Source organism: Dipodomys ordii, unplaced genomic scaffold (assembly GCF_000151885.1).
Source record: "Dipodomys ordii isolate 6190 unplaced genomic scaffold, Dord_2.0 Scaffold201, whole genome shotgun sequence".
NCBI classification, from domain to species: domain Eukaryota; kingdom Metazoa; phylum Chordata; class Mammalia; order Rodentia; family Heteromyidae; genus Dipodomys; species Dipodomys ordii.
In genome coordinates, this window is record NW_012267417.1 from 1,300,489 (window position 1) to 1,311,547 (window position 11,059).

Consider the following 11,059-nt stretch of genomic DNA (forward strand, 5'->3'; position numbering starts at 1 on the left):
CCTCCCTCCCTCCCTCCCTCCCTCCCTCCCTTTTTTTGCCAGACATAGTAACCTTTCAAGTTAGGTTGAGTCACTCTGAAACAACTGGCTTGCAAGTGTAAGCAATATGGCTAACTCAGGCTTCCCTGAGTACCACCACATATACTGGGAAGGCAGAGAGGCCAAATGGAACCACAGGGGAACAAATGGACTACAGGGCCTGGTCAGGAGAGACCCACAGAGAAAGAGGCATTTTGGGCCATTAGGATTCTCTTATACAATTTCCAGCTTGAAAGGAAAAGAAGAAAACACGAAGTTTCACCAGAATTAAACACATAGTCTAATGTGTACAGAGGTGAACTGGATGAACAGGATGGCCCAGCAACCTCAGTGCCTTCCAGCCTGTCTCAGCCAGGGCGGGCACCTGATCCCAGTTTCATGGCTACCAACTTAAGATTGAGCCTGTAAGCACTGCTCTTGGAACTCACTGAAAGATAATTCCATGCCCCATCTCCTACATGATAGAGGAAAATGGGAAATAAAACATAGGGGAGTCCAAGGAGGTTCACAGATGGCAGACACCATCACACCTGTACTGTTACCATGTCTGTCTGGCTGTGCTGTGATTCTTGTAAATCTAAGAAAATTGGTATTTTAATTATGATTAGTATGATTGTGCGCTGACAGTCATAGCAGTTAGCATAGTAGCAGCTCCACTTCAGGTTTTCTCCTGTAACACATGTAACTTAACCAAGTGGAGGGCTGACAGTCACTTTCGTAAGTGACTAATTGGAAGCCAAGTTAACAACTGTGGACACTGCAAATACACAGGTGATGTCTGATCCTCTCCCTCCAAAGATGGACACCTAGAGACTAAGATAGAAGCCCCTCTATGAGTATAAATGATTGGTTCTTTCATACTGTGATTTTAGACATATTTTACCTGTGGCTCTGACCTAAGAGTATGCACTGTGAAAAAATGCAACTGGAGGCCCCATGCAAGCAAACAAACAAGTCCTTCACCTCATTGCTGACAACTTGCTGGCAATTCAGACCCATCTGAGCATTTCCTTGAAGGGGTTGTTCTTATGGACCACTTGGAAAATTTCTGCTATGGATGCACATTTGATGCCTCCTGCCTCATCCTCCAATCTGTGACAACAGGTGTGTACCATCAGGCTCAGCTTCCTTGGCCTGTATTTCCTTTTATATACTCTGTTTTTGTGTGTCTTTCAAGAAATTAGCTCTTTTGACAGACTATCTTTGACTCATTTGCTTGTTATTTGATTTTAAAAAAGGATTCTTTAAGAAAACATTAACTCTTCAGGTGAAATTACTACCAGATATTTGGAAATAGGGTCTGGTTCACTGCTGGTTCACTGTGAACTGTTGTTTAAAAAAATTGGGGGAGGGGGGGCTGGAAAGTGGCTCAGTGATAGAGTGCTTGCCTTGCATGCATGAGGCCCTGGGTTTGATTCCTCAGCACTACCTAAGCAGAAAAAGCCAAAAGTGGCTCTGTGGCTCAAGTGGTAGAGTGCTAGCCTTGAGTTGAAGAGTTGAGGGACAGCGCCCAGGCGGAATTCAGACCCCACAACCCCCCCAAAAAAATTGGGGGGAGGAGTACATTGGTTGTCATTTTTGTTCTTATACAAATAGAACTGCATAATGGATGTTCAAGGATGGAAAAATATACAGAACACTTAGCTCTTTTAATTACTTAACTATTTTCCTTGGGTTCTCTTTTGTTTTTCTTAAATTTTCTCTAGTGAAGAATTAAAAAGTTTATTTTCTTAATGTTTTTGTTTACTTATTCCTTTTCCCCTTGTCCACAGATCTTTATTTTTTAAAACATAATCTTCAAGTCAAAATAAACATTAATTTAATAAAATTTGTTGTGTCCTTGGCCTCTTTAGATGCACTACAGGTGTGCACCAGATGGGACTATAGGCATGTAGCACCTCACCCTTGGTGGGGCTGTGGGCTAATATCTGTCAATGAGATTGAAGAAGGTAGGGGGCAGGAATACAGCCCATGTGTCTTAAATAACAATGATATATCAACAAAGCATTCCTTAGGGGAACCCCATTACCCTACTCTCAAATGTTTTTTTGTCCAGATATTCATTCTTGTGTATTTGTAATACAAGGCACTAGATACAAGTAAATCTCAACCCTTTCCTCAAACTCACCAAGTGTGTCAAAAAGCCCTATTAGAGGGCTGGAAAGGTGGCTCAGTGGTAGAGCGCTTGCCTTGCAAGCCTGAGGCCCTGGGTTCGATTCCTCAGCACCACATAAGCAAAAAGGAAAAAAAAGCTGGAAGTGGCGCTGTGGCTCAAGTGGTAGAGCGCTAGCCTTGAGCTGAAGAGCTGAGGGACAGTGCCCAGGCCCAGAGTTCAGGCCCCACGACTGGACCCCCCCCCAAAAAAAAGCTCTATTAGAAAATACAAATTTATGATTCTTAAAGTTCTGACATCCTTTTTCCTATTACTCCCCCTTCTCCCTTTTTCTTCTTTAAAATAAATGATTCCTAGCAATTCCTTTAAGGATTTTTCCCGTCACCAAATCCCAGTACGTACCAGCCATGAGTCTTTTATAAAGCATTCCATCTTCCTCAGACAGTTTCTCTCACTGGAGAGTAGCTTTTCAAAAAGACGCAGCATTGCTTTTTCAAGACTGGGAAGGTGCCGAAGCCACAGAGTGATTATAGCTGACAAAGGGAGTGAAATCTTCCTCCTTCAGCAAGAAACAAACAAAATGTTAAACAAATTCCAGGGAAAAAGGGAGATCGACAATGTTCAAATGCAATTACCGATCCAGTTTGGGAAGCCTCTCATCTTGGTGTTGACAGCAGTTAATATTTATAGTATCCATAAGTATTTACTGCATATCCATTTACAAAGTAATGTAACTATGCTTCCAGTCATTAGATAAATGCTCAGAAAGAAAAAAATGATTTTTTTAACTTGGAAAAATTCCCTGTGATGTCTCAGTGAATGCAATCCCTAAGTTAAGAAATAGTTTAAAGTAGAACCAGATCTGAGTTGAATCCTAGAGCTGTGAACTATTAACTAACTGTATGACCCTGGAAAGTCAAGCTAAATTTACCCATCTGTGAAATGGGCCCCTCAATGCTGTGATTAGAAGGATCTAGTACACATACAGAGACTAGAACACTTCTATCATACTGCAAACATGCAATAACTGTAGACATTGTTTGAAAGTTCAAAAATATTTCTTATTTCATGTATGGTGGTTATATTATAGCCTAGTTGAAGAGCAGACCTTAAGAATAATGCTCTGGGGATTAGGAAGGTGGATCAAGTGGTAGAAAGGAGAAGAAGAAGGAGGAGGAGGAAGGAGGGGGGAGGAGGGAAGGAGGGGGAGGGAGGAGGAGAGAAGAAGAAGGAGGAGGAGGAGGGAGGAGGAGGGAAGAAGAAGGAGGAGGAGGAGGAAGAGGAGGAGGAAGAGGAGGAAGGAAGGAAGGAAGGAAGGAAGGAAGGAAGGAAGGAAGGAAGGAAGGAAGGAAGGAAGGAAGGAAAGAAGGAAGGAGGATGCTCTGGAGAACCCTCAATTTCATGTAGTTTTATTTCTATTGGAGGATCCATCCTGTGTCAAATAATTTGGATTGTACTTCCTCTCCTGGAATGTGGGGCACCAGGGAACCTATGGGATACCACAGAACCAGCCTTGCCCACTATATTCCAAACAGGCAGGTACCCTTAAAGTCTACTGCAGATGCTTACAGCTATTAGTAAGGAAAGCCAAAGTGGGCAGAGGCTCCCCATCCTCTGATTCCTTCTCTGCCTATCTCTTCCCCTAATTCTTTGCCAGTTCTCTGCAGAGGTAGTGTGAAGCCCAGGGACCAGAACTATGGCAGGGAAGAAGAGAGCTATTTCCATCAGCATCTTCCATTCTCCTCATGAAGACCTATCCTAGATTGACTCTGTACTAAGAGAGCTGTGAAAAAAGCTGACAGTTGACAGACTGTGGAGTAGCAGACAGGGGGATGATAGAGGGAACACAACCTACCTCTGCAACTCCTCTCATCTCACATTCTCATTCTGAGCTTCAACTTCACCCCTACCAGAGTCCATCTCTCCATTTCCCACAACCATTAAAGAACTGCAAAGTGCCCACACCCCTGAGCGACAAGCCAGGCCATCTACTCAAGATACAAATAGGTAGAAAAGACCAGATTTGGAAGACAATGAGAATGGATAAGAATTCTGCCATTCTGAGTAGGGAGAGGTCAGCAGGAAGCTTCATGAAGAAGGCCCAGCCCCGAGACACCAATACTCAGGAAGCTGTGTCACCAGAGTTAAAACTTGAGAAGAAAGGCCTAGCTGTGATCAGTGCTGTCCAAAGACTGAGAAGGGAACAAATCAGGAGCACTGTGCCAACGTATGCCCTGGAAGGAAGAGCAATGAGGAGGAAAATGCAGAAGAGGGGTTAGAAAGGAAGCCAGGACAGGTCTCCAGAGGAATGACTGTGACAAGACAGATGCGAGGGATTACCCTGAGTGAAGGCCTTGGGCGCTCCTGGAAGGTAGTTTTCCCAAGGTGGTAACTTCAATGAACACTTATAAACAAAAACAAAAACTTAGCTCCCCCAAATTCCCAGCCGATAATTAAGGGGAGTCTTCTGTATTGCAGGTGTGTTTTAGGTAACTAGTTAAGCATTTGGGGTTTACATGTGCAAGTAATGGTTCTCCCTGTTAAATAATGAAAAATGAGTTCCCAGGTGGTGCATTCACATGGAACATTTTTTTTTGTGTGTTTTTTTTTTTGGGGGGGGGTCCGGTCATGGGCCTGAACTCTGGGCCTAGGCGCTGTCCCTTAGCTCTTCAGCTCAAGGCTAGCGCTCTACCACTTGAGCCACAGCGCCACTTCCAGCTTTTTTTTTCCTTTTTGCTTATGTGGTGCTGAGGAATCGAACCCAGGGCCTCATGCATGCAAGGCAAGTGCTCTACCACTGAGCCACCTTCCCAGCCCCGAACATTTGTTTTTTAATGATGATTTTTGAAATAAAGCAGAAGCTTGGGCAAGACAAGTTTCCTGTTCAATACCTGCTAGTAGACTCTTCCCAACAGGTACCTCCCTCAACATTAAGAAGACTTACTGTTTCCCAAAGTACTCATTTTAGTGAGGCAGAGACTTACCTCATCCTCTCCATAAAAAAACAGGGAGTGGATAAAGAAATTGGTACGTCTACTTATTAAATATTTGTGACTCAAAATGCTTTTTAAAAAAAACATCTATAAAAGAAAAACAAGAAAGGTTCATGGTGAAAGTGAGCTTGTGAGGGGCATATTCTATGTTCTAAAGCTATCTAGTGTCAAGAAAGGCTGGAGCTTCCTCAGCTAACATAAATGTGCTTTTTGTTCTTATTGGTTTGGGTTTTTCAGACAGGGTTTTACTACATATAGTCTAGGCTGGCCTTGAATTCAACAATCCTACTGCTTCTGCTTCCTGAGTGCTGATTATAAGCAGAGAGAAGTCCAAGCTGTTTATGCTGCCTAAGACACAGAAAAAAATTGGGATCAATTTTCTGGAGAATTAATTTCAAGGAATTAGGAAAAACACTCTATTAATCTTGTTGAAGGGGAAAGGGAGAATGAGTAAAGGGGTGAGATCAGATTGTTACATATTGTCAACGTGTGAAAATATAGCAATGAAATCCTCCTCTGTATAACTAAGCTAATAAAAAATGCTAAGAAGAAATTTAGCCATAGATATGTGCCTAATATGGGAAGACTGTGGGAAGACAATCACCTACAAGCTAAAGAAAAGCATGTTTAATATATATATATATTGTTGTTGTTGTTGGTTGTAGGTTTGAACTCAGGGCCTGGGCACTGTCCCTGAGACTCTTTGTGCTTGAGGCTAGCACTCTACCACTTGAGCCACAGTGCCAATTTAATGGGAGATAACAGTCTCACGAGAACTTTTCTTCCCAGGCTGACTTTGAACTGTGATCCTTAGATCTCAGCCTCCTGAGTAGCTAGGATTACAGGTGTAAGCCACCGGTGCTTGGCTGGAAAAGGGTTTTAGAAAAAAAACCAAAAACAAAAAAACATTGCTCACACTTGATCTCAGAGTTCCAGACTCTGTAACTGTGAAAAAATAAACTTCTGTTATTCAAGCCAAAAACAAAACAAAATTCCCAAACCTACACTTCTCTATTATGTTGTAAATTTGTATTGACCTGATAACATGATCTTTGCACCATATCAAAACTGAGAAATGTGTGCCACTGTTATCATATGCATATACAAAGTGCCTCACTACTCTAAGCAAAGTGCAGCAACTGCCCAGGTGAAAACATTGTCCAAAGCAAAGTGTACTGGAATTTTTCCTTAGAAATCAGTATTAGCAGATTTTGTATGTGAAAACCTTTTATCAATGACTAAATTTATGATATTTTATTAAGGATGGGGGGAATAGAGGGTGAGAAAGAAAGAAATGAGCAAATGTATTTCAGAAAGTCTCAATCGGTGAAAGAATAGAAATGAGAGTTTTATTATTGTTTCACTCCCCTTCTGTCCTTGGTATCACACTAATCTTCATTTATTTGAACATTCATGTATAATATTTGACAAAAAACTTATAGATTGATTTTTTTTCAAGTTAGGGGGAAAAAATTTTCCATCCCTCAGGACACCCAATTATGTACTGTATGGTTCTATTTTATTTGGACTCAAGCAACTCAGGGTTAGTGCAGAACCCAGAGATTAAAGGCCTCTGAGCCTTCTATTGTAAATAGGAGGTTCCTATAACCCCCTCTTCAGGTTTAATCATTTGCTAGAACAGCTCACAAAACTCAGGAAAGCCTGTTCCTTACTGCTACCAGTTTCTTATAAAGGACACAACTCAGGAATGGCCAAATGGAAGAGATGCATAGAACAATGTGCAGAAAGTGTTTCAGTTTTCCCTGCCCCCTCTACATGCACCAGTACCCCACCAGCTTGATTGTTTACCAACCCAAAAGCTCTCAAATCCCGTTGTATAGGTTGGTTTTGTTTGTTTGTTTTTGCCAGTCCTGGGCTTTGAACTCAGGTTCTGGGCACTGTCCCTGAGCTTCTTTTGCTCAAGGCTAGCACTCTCCCACCTGAGCCACAGCACTAGTTCCAGCTTTTTCTGTTTATGTGGTACTGAGGAATTGAACCCAGGGCTTCATGTGTGCTAGTGAAAGCACTCTACCACTGAGCCACATTTCCATCCCAGTATAGGAGTTTTCATGGAGGCCTTACTACAAAGGCATGATTGATACTGGCTGCTGCTGATTAAGTCCAGTTCCAGAAATCAGGAGTAGGGCTGAAAGTTCCAGAGCTTCATTCACGTGGTTGCTTCCTCAGGTTGCCAGCCCCCCTATTGCAGCACCCTTCCCCCATCATCCTGAAACTCTCAGGATAGACCAGAACTCACCCTAATAGCATAAACTGAGCTATGGTTGAGAGGAGCCTAGCATAACAAAAGATGCTCCTCTCGCTTCTGCCATTAAGAAAATTCCAAGTGTTTTAGAAACTTGGACAGAGACCACATATTTCTTATTACATCCCAATGTCACATTTGTACATTTATTCTTAAGTTTGTTCACTGGCAAAACCATTCCACACAGTCATTAAGACTTGTCAGTGTTTTTGAACCAATGGACTTGGATTCACCTCAGAAGATATGTCATACTGAATTACTTACACTTCACAGACTGAAGAAGGAACCCCAGCAGCCCTCCCAGAAAGGTTTTATGCAATCTGCAGCTTGCAGGTGGCTGTGAAGGTACCCCTCAGGGACAGATGTGAACAGCTAGGCTTGACTTTTAGGCCAAAAACTTAAATTGTTCCTTTTGGTTATCTCAACCACACGGGGTGAGAAAGCATGTGCTGTTCAAAGGAAGATAGGCAGCTCACTTTTGAAAATACATGACTGTATTTGGAAGCCAAGACCAAAAACATCCAACTAATAATAAAACAGATGAAATTCCACTGGTGTACTGTGGTAAGCAAACAGTTGGAAGGCTAAATACAGGGCAAGATACACTGGTCAAAGCAAGTGTGTGGTTTCCAAATGAACATGAAGCCTGTGTGGGGAGTGGGGCAAGGGGCATGCAGTAGCAATTCACACTGACTAAATCAGCCTCCCTGTGTCAACATGTGGCAGGGGTGCTCCAGTCATGGGAATGAGCCCATGAAAAGGCTCCAGCTCTTACGCCACTCCTGGACAAACTTGCTTTGCTGAAGCTGGAAGAATTGGACATGTTGAGGACCACCCAACTCTTCTGGACAGTCTGTCCCCTGTGGATTAGCAGATGTAATTTTCCAAACCAAATACGTTTTATTAGTTGTTGAGGGAGAACATGCTGTCACATGTAAGATGAAAGAAAAGCAGGAGAGCTGGCTGGCAGACCTGTGGCTTAGGCTTCCTCAGAGCCCCATGGGTGGGGTGCAAATGTTGCCTTCTTGCCAGTAATTTCTGAGTGTGTTGGGGCTTCACGGAGAATGTCAAAAAGAAAGACTGGACATATAGATTGCTCAGACCTTATTCTTCTGTGAGATGTAGCAGAGATGCATCAGAAATGGAGCTGCCATGGTGAAAGGCAAAGATCATTTTACTTCAAAGTAAGTATTTTGCAAAGATGCTGTTGAGAAAAGTGAAAGCTGGTAGAGAACACCATTAGAATCTCAAGTATATACTCGGTTAAGTGATGTGAAAGTTAGCACTCAATACACAGTATAAATTCTTAAATTATTACCTCAGATATAATAAAGATAATTGGTAGATTTTTCAGGAAATCTTGATTTACTGGATAAATTTTGACAAAGGGTTTAGTGAAGATAGAAAAAAAGTCTTTTTCATCCACGATGATAATTATGCTTTAATCTTTTAAAAATACCAAATGACTTAGCCATGTTTCCTTTCTAAATCTTATTTTAATAAAGTATGGGTTACAAGTTCTCACATAAAATGAAATTAAAATATGTATTCTAATTTCAAAGAGTTACATATAAGAAATGGAAACACTCTACTAGAAACTGCCTCCTCTGAACTGTCAGAACTTCAGGATTCATTTCCCAAATATAATGATAGAATAAAACCCCATTAGAGCTAGGCACTACTGGTCCATGCCTTGAAATCCTAGCTACTTGGGAGGCTGAGATCTGATGATCATGGTTGGAAGTTAGACTGGGCAGGGAAGTCGATGAGACTCTTATTAACCACCAAAAAACCCTAGAAGTGGTGGCTCAAGTGGTAGAGTGCAAAAAAGCTTTGTGCAAAAAAGCTTAGGGACAACATCTAGGCCCTGAGTTCAAGCCCTAGACATATAGGTGTATACACACACACACACACACACACACACGCCCTCCATTAGAAGATAGAACATACCCACATATATTAACCAAAACGTACAAAACAAAAACACTACAAATCTTGACAATAGTAATAGGAAAGAGTAGTTTGTTTGTTTGTTTTTGCCAGTCCTGGGCTTGAACTTTGGGCCTGGGAACTGTCCCTGAGCTACTTTTGCTCAAGGCTAGCACTTGGTGGCTTGAGACACAGCACCACTTCCAACAATAATAATAATTCCAAAAGATTTGCACTGTTTTGTTTTATATTTCTAAAATGCAAACATCTAAATTTTGTTTCAAATGTCTGATTTTGTTTTAAATATCTAAAATGTTTGTGTGGGAAATATACCAAATGCTTCTTCAAGATCACAAAAGTCAAACTAAACAAATGCAGACAGATATGCTTTTGGACAGGTTGACAAAGCCTCAACATCATAAAGATGCAGCTCTAACTAAGTATTTCTATATACTTAACAGGTGCCTCCTTTCAAATAACATTAGTTGTCTTTTCCGGGAGCCAGACACATTTGTTTCAAAGTTTACATAGAGGATAAAGCAAGCAATAATGCATAAAATACATGGAAAAGCACACAGACACATACATACTAGACTAAAAGAGTGGAGAAATGAGAAGGAATGAGGCCTAGTTTTATATTAAGCATTTTAGACTCTACTACTAAAACAACTGTACCAGGACATGAATCTATGATATATATATATATATATATATATATATATAGGCTAAATCAAAAACAATATAGGCTTAACTGCATATAGAAATTGAGGGACATACCTAAGAATTAACCTAACCAAAGAAGTGAAGGATTTCTATGATGAAAACTTTAAAAACCTGAAAAAGGAAATCAAAACAGAACTTAGAAAGTGGAAAAACCTCCCAGGCTCCTGGATTGGAAGGATCAACATCATTAAAATGGCAATACTTCCCAAGGCTATCTACAAATTCAATGTGATACCTATCAATATTCCAACTTCATTCTTCGAGGAAAGAAGAGGCAATCCAAAAATTCATATGGAACAATAAAAGACCCCGAATAGCAAAAACGATCCTTAACAGAAAGAACAGTGCTGGAGGAATATCAATACCAAATTTCAAACTCTACTATAAAGCCATAGTAATCAAAAGAGCTTGGTACTGGCACAAGAACAGACCTCAGGACCAACGGAATAGAATTGAAAACCCAGAAATGAACCCACAGACCTATAGCCATCTAATCTTTGATAAGGAAGCTAAAAATTATAGAATGGAAGAAAGACAGCCTCTTCAGTAAATGATGCTGGCAAAATTGGTTAATCACTTGTAGAAAATTAAAGCTAGATCCTTATATATCACCCTGCACCAGAATCAACTCCTAATGGATCAAAGACCTTGGAGTCAAAGCAGACACTCTGAAAACACTACAGGATGGAATAGGAGAAACCCTAGGTCTCCTTGGCACAGGCCAAAATTTTCTTAATAGAGACCTAGAAACACAACAAATCAAAGAAAGGTTGGACAAATGGGACTGCATGAAATTGCAGAGCTTCTGCATGTCAAAGGACATAGCTAGCAAGATTAATAGAAAGCCCACGGATTGGGAGAAGATCTTCACTAGCTATATAACGGACAAGGGTCTCATATCTAAAATATACCTGGAACTCAAAAAATTAAATCCCCCAACAACAAATTCTCAAAGAAACAACTGCTCAATAAATAAGTGGGCTAAAGACTTAAAGAGAA

General features: G+C 41.0%; 1 protein-coding gene across 1 annotated transcript in view; it reads right to left on the bottom strand.

Moving 5' to 3' along the window:
• Fancc (Fanconi anemia, complementation group C) overlaps positions 1 to 11,059 on the bottom strand; it is a 192,152-nt gene that overhangs the window by 33,449 nt on the left and 147,644 nt on the right. Inside the window, exon 8 of the mRNA XM_013034930.1 lies at positions 2,555 to 2,711. Coding sequence (XP_012890384.1) covers positions 2,555 to 2,711 — 157 coding nt within the window. The remainder of the gene's footprint in view (positions 1 to 2,554; positions 2,712 to 11,059) is intronic.